Below are 18,956 nucleotides of genomic sequence, written 5' to 3'. Positions count from 1 at the left end.
TGGTTCTTTCCTTTTACTTCTCAAAGGCCACAAACAAACAGCACCATTTCAGGAATTTCATAAGTGCATCTGCCAAATTCTACTTCTAGTCTCGACTGGAATATTATTTCAAACTGCAATAAATGGAAATCAGTGCTGATATACAGTACTTCCTCAGAGATGTTATTGTGTTCTGCTTTCATCGTTGGGAGACATGGCTTTTAGTTATGCTCAGTGTCACAAGCAACATAAATTTAATGGTTTTAACAAATTCCCTTGTGGACATTTTCATCACCAAATCTGATGTTTACAAGTTTGAACATGTTGTTCTGTATTGAGACAGTCTGTTGGAAGAAGTGGGAATCAGGCTGAAGAAAGGCAAATAGAGGTTTTCTTCCAGGTCATGTCTGAGTGATAGTGTTAATGTGTACATGCTTGTAGAAGACTTTAGTTTCTAGTTATAATCAATACTTGACATATTTTTCCCATGATTAAATTAAAGCTGGGAAAGTCAGATTTCCCTTAGGAGAAAACAAGTGGCAAAACAGTTCATTGGTGATCTGCATCTAATCCAAATAAGTGCTACAATTACCTCCACTCTCATTCATTATCTTTCCCTGTTTCCTCCTGCTGGCCTACTGCCTAATAACTTTTTGGCTTCCCACCCACATCTGAAAGAGAAGCAGTTCATATATGTGGGCTTGCCATCTTCGGTGCTCTACGGGATTCCTTATTAGTAAGATAAAAGAAAGCAGTCATATTGTCACTATTGTAGCTGTACTTCGTGCATAATATTTTGCAAACAAATTGCGACACGCAGCATCCTTAGGATTCATTGTCAGAACCCACTTGCTGCAAGGTTACGGCGTGTGTTTTCCATATCAGTAATGAGAAGGCTTTGGCTCTCTGTAAGAGTACGTTTTATTAGATATTGGATTGGCAGTTGATGCTTTCTTTGCCTTAATGAAAGTAGCTTTGTGGTTGCAAGTATTCAAGTATTTTTGCTGGAGCTGGGGTTTCATTCTTTTGTGTGCACCACTTATGGGCTGTGGAGAGCTATCTTCATCCTTACAGGATGTGGAAAGCTGTCTCCTCTGCATACGGTGGCTTTGTAGTGAGATGTCAGCAGCTCACTGCCTGCTTTTCTCCCTTCTTGTCTGCCTGTAACTGGGCCCTGAAGAGTCGGTAACAGTAAAGATGATTTTGCTTGGTTCTTTAAGGACAGTTTCATGAAAATGCAGTTAAGAACCAAAATAGCCTCAAGAAAAACCTAAAGTAGAAAAGTGTGACTAAGAATTAGGAAGTGTTTCAAGAGCATTTTCCAGAAAATTATCATCCAGCTTTGTCTTCCCTACAACAGCAGTTCACTTAGGTTCTGGAAGATTCTTCTTAGAACCACAGTTACAGAATTATAGAAACACCTAGGCTGGAGAAGACCTCCAAGATCACCCAGTCCAACCACCCCACTGCCACCAGCATTTCCTCACTAAGCCATGTCCCTCAGTGCAGCATCTAAATGTTCCTTGAACATCTCCACCACCTCCCTGGGCAGCCTGTTGCAGCACCTGACCACTCTTCTGGAGAAGAAATTTTTCTTACTATCCAACCTGAACCTCTCCTGGTGCAACTTGAGGCCATTCCATCTCGTCCTATTGCCAGTTAAACGGGAGAAGAGGCTGACCCCCACCTACAACCTCCCTTCAGGGGATGCATGCACAGTAGGGGTGCTTACCCAGTTGTTCCTGTAGAAAGTAGAAGATAAGAATGTTGACATCTCTGCCACCTTCCTGAGATGGCTGGAATCAGATTTTAAAGGTTCTATTCATACGCAAAGCTGGAAATCACGGTAGCAATAAATTAAAATTAATAACTTTTTAATGACATTAAGTCAGAAGCAGTCTAACGTCATACTGTCTGTGAAGCCTACAGTTATTTACAACCCAGATGTTTACAGAAAATGAACCAGCTTTTTTTTCTTCTCTTTTCTTTTGAAGAAACTGCTGTTTCCTCATTAAGTCTCTGCCTCGATGGTATGTTTGGCTCTTTTAGACAAACGTTGTTTATGACATATCTCAGAACTGGTGTTGATTCAGAATAGAACAGACAGAAATCGGAAATAGCTCAGTTGCAAAAATAAGCAATAGTTCAGGTGTTAAACTACTGATGTGGAAAATTGCTCTGACAGTTTTGATGTTGCTCTGTCTTGCAGTAAGACTTAAGCTATTGCTTTCTTCAAAAGAGTCAACTGGTGCCTTGTATGCTAGCCCATAGGGCGATGCCTGTGCTGTGGTCGCTCACATTCTGTGCTGTGCATATACATACTAAAACCACACATTATAAACACAGCCAAAGAGCCGTGAATATTTACACAACCTGTTTCTCATGCACAAATTATTTTCTGTTGTTTTTACTCACGCACCTTCTACCAAAGCAAACTGCAAATAAGATTTCACTGAATTGGAAGCAGATAATAATAGGGAGCAGATTTATCAGTCCTGCTTTCGCTACTCGCTCAATTATGAGCATCTAACTAACTACTTGTGAAGAAACACTCTTTTGCCTGTAATAATTATGAATGTGGAATCCAGAGATTCTGTTTTCTAGTTATAAAGATTTGGTGATAAAAGGCTGATTACTGTGATTAAGAATAACCTGGTGATTTGAACACTTGAATCTGGAATCCACATTTCAGATTTGATCTGTTTGATGTTATCCACTGGATGACTTTATTGGACTCCCAAAAACTGCAGTGAGGCTTGGCTCGCTTGTTCTGTAATCTACATCTAGGAAAGCTACGAGGCATCAACGTTCTTGGCCGTTCTTTCTTTGTGTTACCTCTTATTGCAATCTAGGAGGCTAATGAGCTCCTCAGTACCAAGATGAATGGGACTGTAATACCAGAAAAGCTGGATGATCGTGTGGACTGGAGCAGTAGCATGAACTGTCATAAAGCAATGCAAAGGCATACACAGGGACTAACAATGTGAGCTTCTGTTATAAGCTAGAGCTTCATTATTTGGATTTGACAGAGGAAAGAGGGATCTGGTTACATTTATTGGTTGCTGGATTCTGGGAGCTGCCAATATGAAGTGCAATATGGTTCTAGGACTTCTTCAGTACAGATATACGGATGCCCATGCCATTGTACAAAGTGGTGCTGAGAATTCAGTTAGAATGTTATATATTGTTGCTGTCACCTTTATTCAAATGAAATTAAATTAAGCTCGAATAAATGCAAGGAAGGCCACTAAGGTAATTAAGGAAGGAGAAACCTATCACATGCAAACAGAGATCAAGGAATCCGCCCTTTATTCCTTGATTCCTGTGGCCACTCTTTTTTTTTTTAATTTTATTATTATTATTATTATTATTATTATTATTATTATTATTATTTTTGATAGCAGCTTAAATGCACTTGAAAATGGCATTGTGGGTCATTTTGAAACATTAATAATTTTACAGTAATCTCCCTAGAAAAACTTGTTATTGCTAATACCGAAAATAATGACGAAGTAATGGCCTGGTCATGCAACAATGGAACAGCTGAAATTAAGAGAAAGATATTTATGTGGCTCAAAAGATGTATGGTAAATATATCATTTTCCAGTGCTGCAGTAGAACTTCCTTTCCTCTTCCTCATTTATGTGATTTTTCTGTAATTATCATAATTAATAGCTGAAATAAAGAGCCAGTCTTATATACATGACTTCTCCTGCGCGGTGCTCCTGTAGTTGAATTTGATGTGCCACAGAGTGGTGATGGAGGGGTCACAAGTGAACTGAAAAAATAAATCTGGCAGAAAAAAATAGAAACCTCTCTCATGTGAAAAGTTGTTTATTCATGAACATCAGAAACCCCATCATCTTTATAAGCCCACTCACAGTGCCAAAAATGGCAACACGAGGAGAAATGTGTCCAAGAACAAGCATCAGATGGGAAGATACGTGATGTCATAGAATCATTATGTCACTCAATGCCAATTGATTTCTAGGGCTGATTGCAAGCAATCATTAATCACTTTGTATTGAACAGCATGCCAGCTCCATCACATCTGGGGTAAGTACAAGTGGCACCTATTTTGCCAGCATCCTGCCCTCAGCACTTTTACCCTTCATGTTTTAAACTCAACTGTGAGAGATGCAGCAAGGTTTTTCTTTCTGTGTCTCTCAGTTCAGCGCAGGGATTGAGGTGGGTGAGGCCCTCAGTGCCTGCACGTGCAGTGCTCCCTGCTTGAGCTGATAAGAGTATGCTGTAACAGCAGGGCATGTTCGAGGTGCAACTGATGGAGCTGTCTGAGAACATTTAAAAATTCAGGATATCATTATGCTATTTGGTATGCTTCTTAGAGAGAAAAGTAAAACAATGTGAGGAGTGTTTATTTTTTACACATCTGTCAAAAATGACAAAGTTGTTGCAGTTGAGATGTATACTCAGATTCTGGAAACATTTATTCTCTTTCTCTCTGTAACTTCAGGCATTAGAATAGTCTCACAGGACTTAGGGAGTTCATTTACTATACATAGCTAATATTAAGCAAGAGCATTACTATCAAATCCAGAACGTACTGGGAAATGAGAGCTAACTGACGTGACATTAACTATAGTAGCTGGCCTATGCTGTTAATACTAATGTGTTTATTCTACCCTTCCTTTCTACTTTAGGAAAAGACATATCAAACAACGTTCGTGAATTCCACAGTATCTCTCAATAGTGAAAAATTACCTTTCATGCTTCTCCATGTGCCTGACAATCATGAAAAATTACTTGGACGTCTTACATCAAATTGTAATATTTTTAAATATAAATGTTCCTCAATACTTGGGGTTCAGGCAGTCGAAGTGATTGGTAGCAAAAAGTCTCACTCCTATGAGATTAGAAAATATTTTTGCCTTCTGTAACTGTTTTTCTCTAAGGGTTGTAGTAATTCCTTTGAAATCCCTGCTTAATCTCTGCAGGTTCCATTATTTACTTTGTCAGTAGCTTCAGTTGTGATGGTTGGCTGTCCATCATTCAGTGTCAGAAGAAAAGTGAATTTCATAAAATATTCTGTTGGTGCTGTCCTGCAGCTGAGGAAGAATTTACCTGTGCTTTGGTACTCATTAGAAATGGGACATAACTCATTAATAAACTGGGCCAGCTGTTGTGCACATCCCAGCTAAGGAGTATTTCTGCAGGATGCAGGGCAAAGTGTGGCCAAAGCTGACTTGTAATCCTGATGTCTTCTTAGAGCTTCCTAAACAATAATCAGTGATATAAGCATGTATTACAGATATTGCATACCTCATTTTTTATGGTACGTAATTAGATAATTCTCCAAAGAACTTTTTATCACGTCTTCTCCTTAATTAACATTAAATGTCATTAGCAGTCAGCTCTGCTTGATCAAAGACAGATAAGTTGTAGCAAGATTCTGTGAAATAACATGCCATTTACTAATTATATTATTGATTTTATGGTCTGAAAAATCCTAATTACGTGTGATACGGAGCGGACGTAGCAGAGCCTGCTGGGGGGACTTTGAACACGAAGAGTTCTTGGCAGTTCTGAGCATCTTGCATGCAAAGATCATTTTTGGGCCTGATTGTGCATCTGTTTCCAAAGGTGATATTTTAATGGACTTTGAGAAAATGCACACATGAAAAAGAAAAGAGGTTGGGGACTTTTTTACTTCTGATTTTAATCATTCTCAATAGATTTTAGATCTGTAGGTGGATACATTTGAAAAGTGGAAACAGTATGGCATAGTTGATTTTAATTAGGAGACCTAATGCAGAATTTCCCATGGATCTCAATAACTTTGTTTGTTTGTTTGTTTATGAGTTTTTCTGACCTTCTTGAAAGTTAATCATAGTCAGGCCTTCAAAATTTTAATTTCTTACAGGGGCAATTTTTTAATTTTTCAGTCACCAGGTGAATATTTGGTTGTAACAACTGCTGGTTAGAGAAACAGGAACAACCTCAGATGTAAGCAGAGTGAAAAGGAATTTAGAGCAGTAACATAATTTTGAAATGTTACTCCTAATTGCTTATACTTAAGAACGTGAAAAGCCTGGTTTTTAAAGTATGTGTCTGTGTATGTAATTAGCCCATTCAGTTGCATGAAATTTCCATGCACTCTTAATTCATGCTAATCAGGTGATACGTTACCAGTAAACATTTTGTGTAAATTGTAAAGTGTGAACATCCTTTAGAACTAAAGTGATCTCTGTATTTCCAGCTGGCCTTTTTGTTCTTATTTTCACTGGAACGCAATTAAGAGGATATTGTGACCAAATCCTGACGAGGAGCTTACAGACAGATAGAAAACCCTGCCAGTTTTTGGATTTTTTAAATGTCTGGGGGAAAAGAAAAAAAAGAATTGTTTACTATCATTTTTTAAAATCAACATCCAATTTTCAAACCAACGTCCAATTTTCAACTTTAATATCATTAGGAGAATTCCTCCTGCTCTGGTTTCCTCCTACTCATTCCTACTCCCACCCGATGTTCGACTTGTCGGCTTGCAAATCAAAAGAAACAGTCTGAAAAATGAATAATTGGCCTGGTAGGTGGGATCCAAGTTGAGACAAACAAACAACTAAGCAAAACCTACCACATGCCCATGTCTCACTGGCATTTGTTAACTAGCCTGGTATAGGAGGAGGGGTTTTTATTCCTCGGTAGATTGGACTGGTCTGCTCAAGTCACTGAAAATAACTAAAATTCAGTTCATCATTACATTTTGCATGTGTGTAATCTTTTCTGAATGCCAGTTAGTAATGAGAGGGTTATGGGGGGGAGGAGGAGGGGGTTGGAGAAAAGAGGCAAGGACAGGTTGAAAGGTATGCATGGCCTGCAGTTAACAAGTGCACTCGGTACACACTGCTGCCTTGTTCTGTTCTGCTGCTCTCTTTTGTCCCTCTAATATCTGAGAGCTAATCTCTTGATTCTTGCTCTCATGCTTGGGTTGCAAGACTAGATTTCTCCTTTTACTTCACTTCAAAGAGATTCTTTTTGAAACATGTACTGAAGTAAGAATGCTGTAAGGTAGAACAAGGTAAATAAATTTCAGGGTAGAGAACAGAAGGCCAAAAGTCCTTCTGTTTTTTGACATGCTTTTTTGTCTTGCAGCCCACTCTCCTAGAAGGGTTGAAGAACAAGCCTGAAAGCACAAGTGTTTTGGGGAAATTCACGCTCTGTGCATTCCATCTTGATGTGCAATAGAAGTCTATCTTCCTATCCATTAATGGGTGTGGAAAAAAATTGAAAGGATATTGCAAGGTGTATTATCAACACAGCCCTGAGGAATCAACAAAAGGAGCAACTCATGATTTATTTGAACGGTCCAGGGTGTAAAACAGCAATTAATGATTTATTGAGATATTTTGGTGCTTTATTCATCTTGTGGCTGGCTGTTGTTTAATTGGACAATGATTATTATGTCCCAGGGAATTATGTACACGCTTTGTGTGTTGCAGATATAGCAATATTAAATCATGTGAAGCTTTAGTTGAGGAAAAGTTAAGCTGTGGTTTAATTTCTCCGTATTTGAAAGGAGGAATAATGCCAAATCAGCAATACCATGGAATGGAAACAGTACTGTGTATGAAAGACTGGAGGGAGAGGAAAAGGTGGTTAGAATGGAAGGGTAATGGGCAGCTGGATGACATTCTAACGAGTGGCAAGAAGGTTCCATCTCCAGTGTTTCCACTAAAGCTTAAACATTTTTATGAAGAAAAAAAAAAAGAGAGGAAATGGGGAACTCACTTCAGTTTCCTGCCCACTCCTAGGTTGCGTGCCCGTTTTTAAGAGAGGAGAACTTCTGTTTGTTTTGTGTAGCAGGATTCACGTAAGTGATACTGATTCACGTAATCTCAACACAGGGTGTAGGCTCCCTTCAGCTTGCATTACATTGTATTAGCAATTCTTAAGATCCCATTTTTGTGCAGTTGCACAGGGGTTAATATAGCACTTGTAGAAAAGTGTTCTCCTTAACCAAATGAGTGCTGTGCATCTGAGAGCAAGCCATAGAAGGGGCTCAGTAAGAGGACGTAGCAGATGGTACATGTATGATGTTGATGAGGCAAGAGTACAGAGAGAAAGCTGTACTTGTCTTAACTCATGAAAAAAAACTTAATTAGTGTGGCTGTAAAATGATAGAAGTTAAGCCCTAAAATAAGCCCTAAATTTTCACTCTTTTATAATTTTTCTTCAACCTTTTTTTCTTCAAAGTAGTTAAATAAGTTTTCAGTGCCAAATTTATGCAGAGGGGAAAGAGGCAGCAGAGTTGGTTCCATGCAGCAGTTATTCAGATCTGTTTTGGTTCACAGTGATGTTTCTTGCTATTTTTTTTCTGCCAGAAGGAAAATCTCTAACTTGAGTAACTGCAGTACCGTCTGCGTTTGATGACTGTGCTGGTAGGTCCAAATTCTCTCCAGGTACATCCTGGCACAGTGAACTCAGTGGATTTCAGCCATGTACACCAGTAGAGACTTCTGTACTTATGTTTGCTTTGCCTAAGATAGTCCTGCAGCCCCTCGGTTCTATGTGGCTTTGCTCTGCCCGGTGGATTAATGAATGTTCCTCTTTCAGTTTTATGACAGATATTTTGCACAGTGCCCTTGTTACTGTAAGCCAGGTGCTCTTATCCTTAATGAACAGTTTCCTGGAAAAAAGAAAGGAATAAACAATAGATAAAGTAGGTCATGGAGGCAGCAGAGTCAAGAGCTTTGCATAGTGATGTAAAATTAAGTAAGACTGAGGTCAGGTTCTCATTTATCTCTCCAGTTATTACTCTAGCGATCAGAGTATTTGAGCATCTCTTAAAAATTCTGTGATGGTTCCTGGAAAGGTAGGGATATTTTGGGGAATGTCTGCATCTGCTGTGGGAGTTTGGTCTAAAACAGGCCAAGACAAAGACTTGGATATTGTGGAAGAGAACATTTGCAGACGCTGCTATTGCCTGTCTCAACCTGTGAGACTTGTCTTGGTGAAGGTGCTGCTAGGAGCTGCTGTGTAGCTGAATGAAGCTGACACTGTCTGTCTTGGAGGTCAGCAGCCATTGGTGGGTGGTCAACAGTTGCATGTCCAAGTCCAGACTGCAGAGACGCTTTGCTTCTTGAAGTGCCTGATGTGAGACCTTAGATGGCATGGGAAGAGGCTTGGTGTATGTCTGGCATGGAGTCAGGACTTTGCTAGGCCATAAACCTGGCGTTACATTTTAATATGCATCTTGGGCTTACTTTCCAGGTATATTGGGATACCAGCGCTTGGTGCCTTGCTAACATGTGACCAGCTGGAGGGTGGTTATGAAGCAAATAATTGTGGCATGCCTCCTTGTAGCAAAGACCAGCAGTAACTGCAATGCCCTTGTTCACAAACCGTGACCTCTTCCACTACATCAGCACTGTGCCCTATAGAAGGGCAGATCTGTTCAGCCTGTTGGGTGCCTAAAACTAAGCACTTATAGCTATTTCTAAGCACGTAAGTAATCAGCTGGTTCTCAGATAAGCAGGTGTGTGCATGCTCTGTAAATCAGAGAAATTATGTGGGCTCCTAACTTGAAGCTTCAACGTGATTGAACCAAATACCATTCCTTCAGTATTGATAGTGGTTCCAGATGTGCCCGGTAAGAAGCACAGCGAAGTACAAAAGACTATTGCAGCTTCTGAGCAAACCTCTCCTATTTCTAGAAAAACCAGCAAGTTTTAAGTAGGCTCTCTCATTTTTAAGCCATTAGAAATCTAAAAATTGATTTAATGTTCATCTTATATTTAGTGGACTTTGATAGAAAAAGTTATATTCTCTGTGGGCCAGTCAATATTTTTAATAGCTATGAAGCTAAAAAACTTTAGATTAAGATTTCAAGAGGCTCAGAGGAAAATTGAATGAAGGAAGAGAGCATCTGAGTGCTGCTGTAACAGAAAATGCCACAGAGAATAAAGTACTGGGAAAACCCAGAGGAGAGCAGACGAAGATCTATGCTGTTGGACCAGTGGGGTTAGTAAAGGTATAAATGAAGAGGAGACAAGCATTACTTCCTTACTGTCTTATGAAGAAACTGAAGATAAAAAGCTCTGCCCTGCCTGCAGCATTTTTTGAAAATACATGTTTAGTTTCAATGTTCATTTTATTCTGGTGTTCAGTTTCATTTTATTTGGATTGCTACCTTCGAAGTTCAAGGTATTCGCCAACTTTAAAGCCAGATTGGAAAAACTGAATCTGGATTCTCGGTGCAGCTCCAAGGCTTGCAAATCAACCTTCTCTCATAAATACTGCACTGTTTCTGGAAAAGAAGAGATGGGCCTTTAAATGAAATACGAGATGCAGCGTTGGGATGTAATAGCAGTGCTGTACATCACCAGCCATCAATCAGTGTTACTTAATTCATCCCTGGCTCAGCTGTTCGCTGCACTTGGGACTTTTTTACTGTTTGTTTCATTTTATTTTCCTCAGAGATAAATGAAGACAAAAAGAAGCGACCGATTGCTCTTGACAAATAGAAATAATTCTTTAAAATATAACCACAGAGGATATTCTACGTTTTCAAACCACTTTTTATTTTGACTTTTGCAGCACTTTCCCAGAATCATACTTAATTTATTTCACCATGTATATGTTGGACATCCTTATGTTTCATTTTTTGTTACTCTTATCAACTTCACGTGCCTTCTTTAAATGTGATAAGAAAATTCTGTTGGAAGAAATGCTTTTTCAGTGAAATACTATTAAAGTATTATTCCTCACCTGGGCGTGCAGGTAACAGATTGCTTCATTTATCCTGAGTGTTCTTGGGGCACGAGGCCTTTGTTGCTCTAATTGTGTAAGGAAGCATATGTTGCAGTATTTGGCATGCTGAACAGGGATGAGGTGGGTGGCTAAATGTAAGCAAGCCAACCTGAGTTCTTTGGAGAGCAGCTGGTAGATGTGTCAGCTTACTTTCCTCTTTCTCTTCAGAAGTAATGTATGTTAAGGAATACCCGAAATATGCATGTCATAGTGAATATAAATACACTGTTAAGTCACTGGGGAATGTCACTCCCCATACAGTGTCAGCAGCTTTAAAAATTCCACTGTGCAAAAAGATGAGAATCTGCATGGGGGACACTGCAGCATGGAGAGGCTTCCCCTGTCCTTAGGAAACAGCCTCACAGTGAGATCGGGGCAGTGGGGTTAAGAAGACAAAGATGTGAAGTGGCTTTTTCTGCCTACCATTGTTTACCATGATTTAACTGAGGAGGCCCAGAGATGACTGCCCCAGAATTTCCTAGCTTGCTGGAGGAATTTTCCTGATGAGATACTGCAGGATACCTGAAATTTGCTTCTGAAGCCTGCCAGTTTCCTTTTGGCAGAAAATGCGGGTAGAGTATCTGCCATCTCCCAGTCCTGTCTGACTGGCAGTGCTTGGACAGGGCTTAAGCTCTAGAAGGGACGCTGACATTTCAGTGGTCTTGAGTCTGGCATAACAACTAAAAGGGACAAATGTTCAAAGGGCCGGCTTCCAATTTTACACTGGTGGTTGAGTACAAGTACAGAATTATGGGCAGAAAATCACAGGCAATATTTTTCCTAGCTGACCTTCCTGAAAGGGAGCCAGCAATTATCTGGATGTGCACTATTTCAGCAGTGTTTTTAGGTGTTGTTAACACAATGTTTTCATTGTATTTCTGATGGATTATTGATTATCAATTACATAAGAGAAAGAAATTTAGTATTTTAATGAGTAATAGCTTTTGGCACCTGGGCTTTGCACAAGTGTGCGTGCATATTTGTGTAGGTACTGATAGAGCAGAATGTCTGTATTTGTGTGTTGCTGTTGATGTCACCAGCAGACAGGTAATGTCAGCTGTGTAGGTACCTCACCGCTCCCGTGCGCAATCAATTTTCAGTTTGCAGAATGCTTTTTTTCAAGCACCCGGCGGGTTGTTCAGTTCTCTTCTGTCTGTGTTGAGAACTCATATGCCCTACATTTCACCACAGGTTTCTGAGTATTTTGTTCAGAGTTTAAGTGCCTCTGGAGGCTCGGAGCCTACTGGATGCTGAAAGCACTGCATGCTGATTGCAGAACCTGGGTGAAATTTGAGCCACCCCGTCCTAGCCGACTTCATATCCTAAATGCATGCTCCAGCCTTTCCTTTGTAAACATATTTCATCAGCTATAACTAAACTAAACCTGTGCTGCTAGCCTAGCGGCACAGCTTTGGTACTTTGACCCACTTTTCCTCTGGGAGCACTGAAGGAGCAATCCTGAGCTTCCAAAAATAAAGTTTGGTAGATCAAGAAGAGCTTACTTCCTTATTTATTCCTGTTTTGTTCTCTAGCCAAGCTCCCAGTGACTCTGGTGGAGGTCAGCTTATGAGAGCTTAGCGCCGAAGCCAGCCTTTCAGATTTTGTAAGATGTGGATGTAACTGTAGTAATGTTTACTGTAGCACTTAAAACTCATGCTGATATACCTTAAAGTTCAGAAATCTAAAGCAACTTAAGAAACCTGTGTACTCAGTTGCTGTTAAAATCAACCCCCTACCCAGTTTTGGAAAACTGAGATGCTGTGATTCAAAGCATAGAAGGGAAAGTCATCAGGGCACTCTATCAATTAAGGAGCCTGGTGTGTTTATCCAATCCTTAAAAGCCCATCTTTGGAAATTGAAGTGGTTCCCTTGTTTGTACTGAACAGCCCCTCCTTCACTGCGCAGTGTGGTGGTGTGGGTGTTACTGAGGCTGAGCAGACAGGCCTCTGGTTACAGCTTTTCTAACTTTCCCTTGGTAACTTTACTATGAAGAGCTGAAACCTCTAAATTTGCTTTTATTCATACTAATTAAAGAAAAATGCCATTTAGTTGTTCAGTTTGTTTCCATCCCATTTTTGTTCAGCAGCAGGATAGCCTTCACAGGGAGGGTAGATTAGTTCTATGCTGAAATGTTAGGGTTCCTACTTACATTTATTGTCACTACATGTGACAAGCCTGCATTCATTGTATGATCTCAAGGGTAAGGTAAGAAAGATCCTGGTTTTTTACCTCTTCTCTGTTTCCAGCTTATACTGTGTAGCCGTGCTGTCCTTGTCAGTTGTGTTTCTTTCCATGTCAGTGTCACTTCCAGGTGACAGGAGACTTGTGTCTGTAAGTGGTATCGAAGCTGTTTGTGTATGGTAGCAATTTCTGTACCTACCCCAGAAGGTACTAGGAAGACCTGCCAACTGAAGTGTCATCTGTTGTTAACCCAGGCAGATTCTTATCCGCTGTCTTCCTGCATTCATCGTGTAAGATGTCACCAAAGGGAACCCAGCAAACCCAGTGTATAGGCTGTTGTTTCTGCCAGCTCAACAACTTGAATCCCACTGTGCTTGAATGATGAGAAGAATCACATTGTTGGTGCTTTCATATTGAGAACCTGACCCTTCCTGGAAGTGTTTATCTTCTTAAAACAACGTTAATTTGTAATTAGAAACAGAACAAGACATCGACCTGTCTTCAACAATATTTCTTTTGGTCATGGCAATGACTTCTAGTGGGTTTGAGTGGCTTAGTTCTTGACTGCGTGTAACAGCCTGTTCCCTAGCATACATGCAGAGCACTTCATATTATTCATCCCCTATATGATATCTTAACTTATTAATCACAAGTGGAGACATCCAAAAATTCCTGATCACTATTGAAACTCATGGCCCCATTTAGCTTTCATAACAGCTTGTTTCTAACAAAATTTGATGTAGAGCCAAATGAAGTGTGTGTTTAAATGATCCCTCGCCTAAACTATCATGAAAATTTCAGATGGGATGAGAAGGAGGAATGCCGCAGAGGGCAGCTTGTTGGAAGCTTGCTACTAGTTTGAGACAAAAATAGTGTAATCAGCAAACTCTCAGTCACTTTAATGCTTCTTCAGTGAAATCCAACTTGTTGTTGTTGCCTTAACTGTTCTCTTGCATTTTCTTTAATAGCTCATATAAAAATACTAGCATACATTTCAATTTTGATACACCTAGGTTTTTCTGTTTGGTAGAAATTGTAATTGAGAACTGAATTAGGGAAGCTCTTGATAAATACAAACAGTCAACACGCCGTTATGTGGCTTCTTAAATTGTTAAAGCTCTTTGAAATAAATAAATGTGCGTCAGGAACATCCAGACAGATTTCCAGAAGGCTTTGGAAGGTTTGTCATCAAAATTTTTCAACTTCTCTGTTGGTATATGGAAAAGAAAAAATCTATTTGTAAATAAAATGTTGTTATTATGATTGGAAATGATTGGAATCCAAGTCTGGAAGTCAAACATTTCTAACAGAGAAGAAGCTGTCAAATGAAATTGAGGTGGCAGGCAGAAAAGCAAGGACACATTTCATATAGAACACAGCTGATATCAGAGATGTCACAGGATGTTGTTGACACTGACATGTAAAATAAGTGTACTGAAACTTTCATTTTAGCAGATTGAAATCATTAGACAAATGATTGGATGAGAATCCATCAGAGGTTATTAAACATAAAGATACCACTTGTGGCTGAGGAAGCCAACAAAGCTGCAAATTGCGAGACTAGAAGAGTGTAGGAGGGAAGTATTTCTTTCTGTTTTCCATTTTCTTTACTCCTTCCTGAACACTTGCTATTGGCTGAAAGCAATGTGTGATGCAGCACAGTTATTTTATGATACGGAAATATTTACAGCGCTTTGTCTCATTTTGTCATAATTTGTTTTCAATCCTCCAAACACGCTTTCTTTGACTCTGTTTTCTTTTTTTTTTCTTATTGATTCCCCAGAGCGCCAAGCAACTTCTGAAGAGCTTTCCTCTGCTGTCCTGTTAATATGATGTGTCTTCATGCACTACTAGTCTGCAAAAATAGGAGCCATTAGGAATTTTTAGCACTTTGAGGTAAGACTTCTTCACACGGCTCTTTGTGAAATGCATTGTATTATTGTGTTAGCTGGCTGTATGAACATCTAGACACACAGAGTATGATCTTCACAAATATAAACAGATCCAGGAATATTGTTTACTACTGAAAGACACTTCTGTAAATATTTTCTCTAATTACAGCTGGGTACCAAATTATTTTTTTTACCTTGTTCAGAACTTCTTTTGACCCAAACTGAGACAAAAACACTAAGTTTAGAACTTAATCATGGAATGGAAATTCTGTTTGAATTTCAAGTTCTATGACAGAAATGCCAAAATGACATGTTTCATTGCTATTTCCCCTGAACAGGAAATACTCTAATTGTCATTTTTAGTTAAATTTTCTCATCTCAGCCAGGAAAGCAAAGGAGAAATTTAATCTGTATTTTTTTTAATTTGTTTGTTTATTTTTCCACTCAGCCATTTAAAATAAATTAGTTCCCTTTCACAAGAGCATTACCAAAGCCAGGACCTCATCATCTAGATAGAATTTTTAAAGGATATTTGTTTCACCCAGCAAAGATTCCTTCTGGTCTTATTTTCTTTGCATTTAGCTCTCAATCCTGAGAGGTGCCATCATCCTCTGCTGTGTTACATAAGCAGTGAAAGACTGTAACAACCTGTTTTTGTCCATATTCTCATGTTCTTAGTACAAATTAAATGGACGGCCACATCTTCCAGTCTCTTTGCAAACTCCAGCACAGGTCTCTGTAAAACAAATCTGGAGACAAATAAATCACAGGCTTGCAACCTCCTGTTTTATTCTACAGCTAGGATTAGTGGGTTAAAGGGAGAATGAGTTTCCTGTCTTTGGTGAGGGAAGCAGTGACTTGTATCAATATTGTGTCTGAAGTACTGAAATCCATTCAAAAAAGAAGCAAGGCATGTGAAAATGGTTTAATGAGTAACAGATACCTGATGTAATCAGTTACCATTAACAGAGACTGAGACACTCATGAAAAATGCCCAGATTATATTTTGGATATAAAGACATCTTTTCTTGCCAAATTGTACCTCATTGACTTATTTCACTGCTGAAAACAATAAGCAGACCTGGAGAGACAAAAAGTTGGAGTCTGCTTAAAGATTGCACAGAGGACCTACGTGTCGTTTATTTTCCTGTTCACCTCAGGAGGCTGCCTGTCCTCAAGAGAGTGGCAGCAGCAGAGCCTGGAAATGTTCATCTAATTTGGCTATAACTTTAATGAAGTTACAGGCATTGTCCCTCTGGAATGCTGATGCTGCCTCCTTGGGGAATACACTCCAAACTTTAAATGCAGTGCAGGAATGTAGTGTATATTGCAGCAAGCAATAAAAGCTGAAACAAAATCAGATTACATGTCATAACTGCATTCTTTTTTGATGTTAGTTTTTAAAATGTGTGTTCCTATTTTTAGAGTGTTATTTGGAAACCTGTAATAGCAACCATTCCATTTTGGTATAAGGCCTTTTCTATTAAAAGTGATCAAAGTGAAATATTTCATTTGAGTTAGAAAAAGAGACACTTGAGATAAATGAGGTTCTGCTGTATTTGGAGAGCTGGGTGTTTCTGATGTATGATCTGACTTACAGGGTTAGGAAATAAATTGCATAAAGCAGTTAATCTACAAACAGATAATAAAAAGCATTATCATTAAAAGTTTGGAAAACAATTTTGAAAGTCAAATGCATTCTAAACACATACTCTGAGTGTTAGTCATAACTCTTAGGATGTTTGATTGAAAAACTGAACTGATACATTATTTACTTGAAAGCAAATTAAGATCTCTGACAATTATAAAATTCATTATAAAATTATAAAAACACAAGGCTGCTTTAGTTAAATGAGAAAAAGCTCAGTCTTCTTTGGTAGAAGGCAGGCTGGCCATCTGCCTTTAGGCTAGGAATGAACCCTGGATGTTCTTAAGGCATTACCAAATGAGCACAAAACTTGCTTTTGATTGAGAAAAAACCTCTCTTAAAGACCGCATTTCCTTACGCAGGTTAGCCTGGCTCTTCCTTTGACCACTGCTGCTGATTGGAAGCATTCTTTCTATTAGTCTTATTTGTTCAGCGTTGCCATGTATCAAAAGTGTAAAGAATGAACAAAGGAGGTAAATTGCAACCTATGAATACAGTGCCCAGTAGAGCTTGTCCTCTGTAATTTGGTAGTATTCAAATGGTAGCTAATGTAATATGTTCAGAGGTGTCTTTTTAAGATAATTTTATTAAAGCACTGTCATTATCTTGAGCCTGATACTTGATAGTTCACATATATTAGTACATGTAAATTTAAAAGAAAGTTCCATCATACTTTCAAACAAGTTCTAAACTGTCAGGTTTTAAACATAGAACTTATTAGTCTTTTGTCCCACGGGCACCTGCAGGTAAGCTGTTCAAGACACTTCTCCATGGGGAATTGGAGTCTAGGACAAGTGTAGCAAATGTCTCTCTGATGGACAGAAATATATATCATGTCCTTTTCTTGTCAGCCCTCATAATTTCCAGAGCAAGCTTTTGCATTGATGTTGTGAGGCTTTGAAACAGCTTGCAGGTAGAGAATGGTCACGCACAGGCTTAAATTTAGTTCGTGAGTAACTTTAACATTAAATCATGTTAATTAACATTAATATGACTTACATGGCTTAAGACTATATTTGGGTTTAACACAGCTCTAGGAATAATTTAAAAGATGAGCTATTACTCCCATTGGGAACTTGACTTCAAATCACTAAAGGCAGTGGGTGTCCTTGAACTAGCTAAGAAGGCTTTGAATCACAAGGTGATTTCATATAAGATTTCCTGGCAATTCCTCTGCTGTTCATTCTGCTTTGTGACGACTCCTTTATGCTGGGCTGTATATCAGTGCATGCAGAGCAAACCCCTTAACATCCCTTCTGCTGTTCTGGACCACGAAGCAATGAGCCATGCGTTTTTCAGACGATCGTATGAAGATTCAATCTATTTTTAGGTCAATCTTGTTGCCACGAATAACACTAATTTATGGGACTTTTGATTTGAATGGTGGGTTATGTGATGATGTAAATGTCTATAATGGAAATTCAAAAATACTTGTTACTGATTTAACAGATTAGCACCAGTTAATCTGCTAAGTGCAGTTGCAATTAGAAGCAGCTTCTTATTTCCTATTTATTTTGTTTTTGACTGATGTCATTGGGAACCTCTAGGCATACATCACCACTTTGGATTCAAAGGCCCAGATGAGAATAAGATTTATTTGTCTGCTTTTAATACTTGAACTGAAACATGATGAAGAGATGACACTTGATGAAGTTTATGCAATCTATTTCCAGCTTCGACACAACTATTGTTATTTCATGTGTAATGTTTTGTATAATGTGACCCAGTACTTTGACCTCCATCATTCTAAATAATCTTCCATCTGAAAGTTGAAAAACGAATTGATTTTTCCTTCAGTCACGTAATAAGCACGTGTCTCAGATCTAGCTTACTGCATTGGCTCATGTTAAACCACATTTAAATAAATCAAAGGAGCATTTGGATATTCTCCCATTTGCCTATAAGCTGATGGGAGAACAGATTGTTTTAACACCTCAGATATTTATTTTGTCAGTACAGATAGACAGCCATAAAGAACATCAGTATCAGAGAGGTTCTTCGGAAGAGCTGTCGGTGCTATCACTCTTTGGGTAGCTCAATCATCAAGTCACATAGTATCTGGATTTGCACAAAAGCAAGAATGAAATCACCTAGAAAGATGTTTTCTCAATATTCTCTCTAATGACCATACTTTCTTTTCTTTATCTAGGTACAACAATGATGGCTCAATTGCTTTTCTGGTGGATTCTAAAAGGGCTTTTTCTGTCTTTTCTGCTCAAAACTGCTCTGTCCCTAAACCCAGATGATCCGAATGTTTGTAGTCATTGGGAAAGGTAATCTAAAACATGGCAGTGTTTTGTTTGACTGGGCATTTCAGATATGTACATTTAAAAGTCAAAATAAGAGCTAAATACTTCTCTGCCTCATAGAAGAATGTGGGTCTGTGTGACAGAAACAGCAATGCTGAGTTGCTTTGTGGATTTCCACCATCCTGAAGGAACAGGTTCCATACCTAGGGTAAATCCTTGTATTGCCTATCTGCTTGGCTG

The 18,956-nt window shown here is 38.9% G+C and overlaps 1 protein-coding gene across 6 annotated transcripts in view; it reads left to right on the top strand.

Moving 5' to 3' along the window:
* MEGF11 (multiple EGF like domains 11) overlaps positions 1-18,956 on the top strand; it is a 254,379-nt gene that overhangs the window by 45,321 nt on the left and 190,102 nt on the right. For all 6 annotated transcript variants that reach the window (XM_042875569.1, XM_042875567.1, XM_042875573.1 and 3 more), the window contains exons 2-3: positions 14,711-14,823; positions 18,617-18,740. In XM_042875569.1, the coding sequence (XP_042731503.1) occupies positions 18,625-18,740 (116 nt within the window). In that variant the 5' untranslated portion in view covers positions 14,711-14,823; positions 18,617-18,624. The remainder of the gene's footprint in view (positions 1-14,710; positions 14,824-18,616; positions 18,741-18,956) is intronic.

Source organism: Lagopus leucura, unplaced genomic scaffold, assembly GCF_019238085.1.
Source record: "Lagopus leucura isolate 7727_CA_CO unplaced genomic scaffold, USGS_WTPT01 Super-Scaffold_100015, whole genome shotgun sequence".
NCBI classification, from domain to species: Eukaryota; Metazoa; Chordata; class Aves; order Galliformes; family Phasianidae; genus Lagopus; species Lagopus leucura.
Note: the sequence above shows the minus strand (reverse complement) of the source record. Positions and strands in the feature narration are given on the sequence as shown.